General features: G+C 40.7%; 1 protein-coding gene across 2 annotated transcripts in view; it reads left to right on the top strand.

The window, feature by feature from the left end:
* The first annotated feature begins 784 nt into the window (after positions 1-784).
* The window catches only part of bphl (biphenyl hydrolase like), a 6,027-nt gene continuing 1,483 nt past the window's right edge, over positions 785-5,328 (top strand). Inside the window, exons 1-5 of one of the 2 annotated variants that reach the window (XR_010898211.1) lie at positions 785-993; positions 1,107-1,195; positions 1,983-2,149; positions 3,866-4,019; positions 4,862-4,993. Coding sequence is in view for 1 of the 2 variants with exons in the window: in XM_067418762.1 (XP_067274863.1) it covers positions 905-993; positions 1,107-1,195; positions 1,983-2,149; positions 3,866-4,019; positions 4,862-4,993 (631 nt within the window). In the remaining variant the exon portion in view is untranslated. The remainder of the gene's footprint in view (positions 994-1,106; positions 1,196-1,982; positions 2,150-3,865; positions 4,020-4,861; positions 4,994-5,328) is intronic. The other variant, XM_067418762.1, reaches the window with a different exon arrangement.

Genomic DNA, 5,328 nt, shown 5'->3' with positions numbered 1-5,328 from the left:
TCAGCACTTCTATCTTAAATCGCTGAGTCATTTGAAGTTTTGTTGATGATTCTTCCTATTCATTTGTTTTCTGCCTGCGGTAACTATGAGTGAAAAGTCACTTCATCATTGTTTATCAGACATTGTTTATCAGACAGTTGAATTGCACTTATTCAGTCATCAAAGATTAAACTATTGTTGTGCAGAAAACAAAAATACTTACACTGTTACACACCGCGGGTCATCACCGACCCAATATGATTTTTACAAAAAAAAATATCACCTATTTTTAATGAGATGTTATGTCAAGACGTAGGGTCAGCAGATCTCAAGCAGATTGTTAAATGAGTAATCCCACACACACAAGAACTTGCGGTATACACTGAGTTTCGATTAATTTTTGTGACACGCTCCATAAACCTCACAGAAAAGAAACCAGGATGGCAGAAAGCGCATCCTGTTTGCTTTTTTTTATTTTGCAAAAGCACAATATTCAGTTTTTATTGCGAGTGTGCACAAATAAAATAGACCCATACAGTTTTGAATGATGCATTACTCTTATCCGAGTAAAATTATGGAATATTTTAAGTTGTTTCCGCTGTCAAAATGAGGGAGATCACCGGAGCTATAGGCACAAAAACTACAAGAGAGCAAAAATTTCTATTTATTCTGTACTTTTATAACACAAGAGATGCTTTTCAGTTTGTAGCGGATTGTGACCAAATACCTTTTGTTTTTTTATCAGCCCAACAAAAAAAATATATGCAGGAGGCTGTACAATACCTCAGCGGTGCGAAATAAAATAGTGTAAATAAATAGAAAGGAAACCTTCTCTCGGTGTTCATTTGTGTAGAATCTGCTGAAGGTGAAATCAAAGATTGAATAAACACATTCGCAGAGTTGCTGGTGTTTAACTTCTGCTCTTATGGCGACACTCGTTCACATTCACAGACTGACTGGACTCTTGATATCCCGCGTCTTCAGAAGAGCCGCAGCACACACGCGCTTCTACGGGTAAAGCCTCCGCTCATCTGTTTATATGCTCATCAGTTTATATGCTCATCAGTTTAAATGCTCATCTGAACACACTCTGGCAGTCTCTAAAGCTCTTCTCGTCTCTTGTACAGCGCGTTTGTCTCCGTGAATGGAGTTGATCTGCACTATGAGCGCGCTGGAGACGGAAAACACGCGCTGCTGCTGCTGCCTGGAGCTTTAGGTCTGCATTACACACACACACACACACACACACACACACACACACACACACACACACACACACACACACACACACACACACACACACACAGCCCCTAAACCTACCCATCACAGGAAACATTCTGCATTTTTACTTTCTCATAAAAACTCCTCCTGTGTGATTTATAAGCCTTTTGTAAAGTGGGGCCATGGGTAATGTCCTCATATTTCACCCTCTCCTGTAATACCTGTGTCATACCCATGGCATTATACACATTTGTGTCCTCATATGTCACAAAAACAAGCACACACACACACACACACACACACACACACACAGCCCCTGCCCCTACCCATCACAGGGAAACATTCTGCATTTTTACATTTTCCAAAAAAACATAACTCGTGCCAGTTTGACCTTACCAGACTGAAGTAATAGCGGATGGGAACACTAGATGAGATTCGTCTGATATGAGGTAAAAAAATAACAAATACTGTTGTGTTTCTCACAGAAACCGATCGGTTCGTGTCTTAATAAATCGATGTGTCGTCAGGAGCAGCAGGGTTTGTGTGCATGTTGTCTAAGCATGTTTTCTTTCCTCTCATAGACTTGTTCCCCATTCACATCATTATATGACCGACACACAGCAACGGTTGAGTTAAAAATCTTCATTTGTGTTCTCCTGAAGAAACAAACACACCTACATGTTGGTCAGCAGATAAACATTACAGGCTCAGTTTTGGGTGAACTATCCCTTTAATAGCTTTAGTTTTGACTGGGTGTGTTTGGTCTCTTCCTGTGGTGACAGGAAGTGCTCAGACGGATTTCGGCCCACAGCTGGAGCATCTGGACCGCAGGCGGTTTACTGTGGTTGCGATGGACCCGCGGGGTTACGGGCGCTCACGGCCTCCGGACAGAGATTTTCCTGCCGATTTCTTCCACAGAGATGCCAAGGATGCGCTGGACTTAATGCAGGTACAGCAGGGAAGAGTTCAGGATCATTCAGCGGCAGAATCTGGACAATTTTTTGCAGAGATCATCATTTTAGAGTCAAGTGTGTGAGGCTCAAAATCACACTTTAGTACTATGAAATTATTTTGTCTTTTCCTCTCAAGAGAGACCATGAATCACAAAGACTGTGTAAAAAAAAACTGGACCTACACAATTAGAGACAGTGACCAGTAAGGGCTAATGTCCACCCAGCCGGTTGTTATCTCAGAATAAACCCCTCCAGAGTGATCAGGACCCCGAGGCGAAGCGGAGCATCACTCTGAAGGGGTTTATTCTGAGATAACAACCGGCTGGGTGGACATTATCCCGCTTATTACACGGCTACTAGTCTCAAATAAATTACACACAAAATATTGTCTTGAGATTTAATATTTTATTAGCTCTTACGCAAAGCTTCCCAAAGAAAAACAGTTCTGTACTGCTTTAAGCCTTTATCTATTGCTGCTAAATGTTGAGAATGAATGCTGAAAGGGTTAGTTCAGCCAAAAATGAAACCAAGCCTCTGATTTACTCACCCTCAGGTCATTATAGGTGTTTATGACATTCTTCTGTCAGACAAATACAATCAGAGTTATATTTAAAAAGTCCAGGCTAACGTTAATCCCAGCAGTAGTTGGAGCTGTTTCTGAAGTCCATTAAATGCAGCTGTCCGTCAAATAACGTGCTCCACACGACTCCGATGGGTTAATAGAGCCTTCTGATTCCAATCGATGCGTTTGTGTCAGAAAAATATCCATATTTAAAACTTTATAAAGGAAACCCGCCTTGAAGTCTTCCATTGTAACCCACGGCTGTTTAAGTATTTAACAGCCACAAGATGGCGCCAGCGTTAAGCACAGAAGTAGAACCGGTCAAGATAACTCGTAGTACCCGGATGAGCGGTGTGTGTTATCTGGGAATAACACACCGCTGGAATGAGCGATTGACCAATCAGAATCAAGTATTCGACAGAGCCGTGTAATAAGTAAGAATAAACCGTGTACAATATCACACTTAATACAGTAAAAGACAATACACACTGAATACAGTATGCTGCAGTAAGAACAATCAAAAGAAAATGAATTCACAGTATAAAAAATAAGAATGTGGTGCAGGTTATGACAAACAATGTTTCGTTTATTTTATTGTTTCTGCCTCATTAAAAGGATAAAATCCTATTATTGGCTGAAATTAATATTGATTTATTATTAATTTTATTGTTTTTGCCTCATTAAAAGAATACAATTTTATTATTGGCTTGAATTATTTAATATTTATTTATTAATTTTATTGTTTCTGCCTCATTACAAGGCTATAATTCTATTATTGGCTGAAATTAATATTAATATTTTATTAAGGTTGCTGCTGGACATGAGTTTATGGAAGTAGGCTAAAGACTACCACCACTTAAAGGAGTCATATAATGGTACATGCACTTTTACAAGCTGAGTGTATGGAAATGTGTGTTGGCAGTGCCTGTACACAACCATCCTTTAGTGATTAAAATCCCATCCAGTGTTTTTTTTTTTTTTTAAATCTCCTTTTAAATGTTTTCTCCTGTCTCAAATCGAGCCGTTCGACCGTGTGATGTCACACATGCCCCTCCCATGATTGTTGATTGACAGCAGGTTCTTTAATATTTATTTCTTTATAATTTTGTGGCATTTTATCATTTCTGACCTCCTCATTCGACCCATAAAGGCTCTGGGCTTCAGACGCTTCTCTCTGTTGGGCTGGAGTGACGGCGGCATCACGGCTCTGATCGTGGCGGCGTTAAAGCCCAAACTCATCCAGCAGATGGTGCTGTGGGGCTCCAACGCTTACGTGTCTGAAGAAGATGCTCAGATATATCAGGGTGAGAGAGAGAGAGAGAGAGAGAGAGAGAGAGAGAGAGAGAGAGAGAGAGAGAGAGAGAGGGAAGAAAGGCAAGAAAGGCAGAGTTACTGAAGTAAAAGTACAGAAGTATTTTTTTTCAAAAGTACTTTAGTATCAAAAGTTTCCTTTTTTATGTCGCCGCATTATTTTATTATAGTTGCACATTATGCCATCATGGTTTAAGCCAGTCAGTGACGCTCCATCTGACACACTAGCAGACGACTAACTTAAACTCATTTAAATACTTGTAGAAAAGTTACAAAGCGCTGTCACTTTAAGGGCGAATGCACGGATCCAATACACTGATACACATCTGATATTCTCACAGCTTTAGTCTTCTCTTCCTCCCAGACGTTTACGTTTTTGAACATTTTATGAGATATGCATCAAGTTTACAAGCCAAATTAACTAATCTTTATTTTTTTCAGAAAACTGAAACATAGTTTCTAATTATGGCCTTGTGCTAAGTATAACTGTGCTGAAGAACCGTCTTCTTCCATTTTGCTATAAACTATCTGCAAAAAAAGAAGGAAAAATCATCACTGACTTTCAAAGCTGCGACAGAAATGACTTTCCACTTCGAGGACCTTGATAGAAATGTAGTGGAGTAAAAAGGACGATATTTGTCTTTCAGATGGAGTGAAGTTAAAGTCATAAGTTTACAGAAAAAATAATACTCCAGTAAAGCACAGATACTCAAAAAGTGAACTTAAGTAGAGTACTCGAGTAAATGTGTTTAGTTTTTTGACCATACACGTGTTTGCCTGAAAGGAAAGGCAGGGCATTTCTTCATCATCTTCATCACTCTGAGGTTTGTTTCAGGGGTCCGTGACGTGTCTGTGTGGAGCGAGCGGATGCGGAGGCCGATGGAGGAGCTGTATGGAGCTCAATACTTCCGTCAGACGTGGGAGAGATGGGTCGACGCCATCAGTCAGTTCACACACAACCCGCACGGTGAGGACTAGACTCATCTGACCCAGCAGTATTAGAGCTTCATTAAAGCACTTTATCCTCTAAATCACACGACATTCATGCTCACATTCATGTTAATCACACACACACTGCCCCTAAACCTACCCATCACACACACACACACACACACACACACACACACACACACACACACACACACACACACACACACACACTGCCCCTAAACCTACCCATCACACACACACACACACACACACTGCCCCTAAACCTACCCATCACACACACACACACACTGCCCCTAAACCTACCCATCACACACACACACACACACACACACACACAGCCCCTAAACCTAC

The sequence above is a fragment of the Pseudorasbora parva genome, chromosome 15 (genome assembly GCF_024679245.1).
Source record: "Pseudorasbora parva isolate DD20220531a chromosome 15, ASM2467924v1, whole genome shotgun sequence".
NCBI lineage: Eukaryota > Metazoa > Chordata > Actinopteri > Cypriniformes > Gobionidae > Pseudorasbora > Pseudorasbora parva.
Note: the sequence above shows the minus strand (reverse complement) of the source record. Positions and strands in the feature narration are given on the sequence as shown.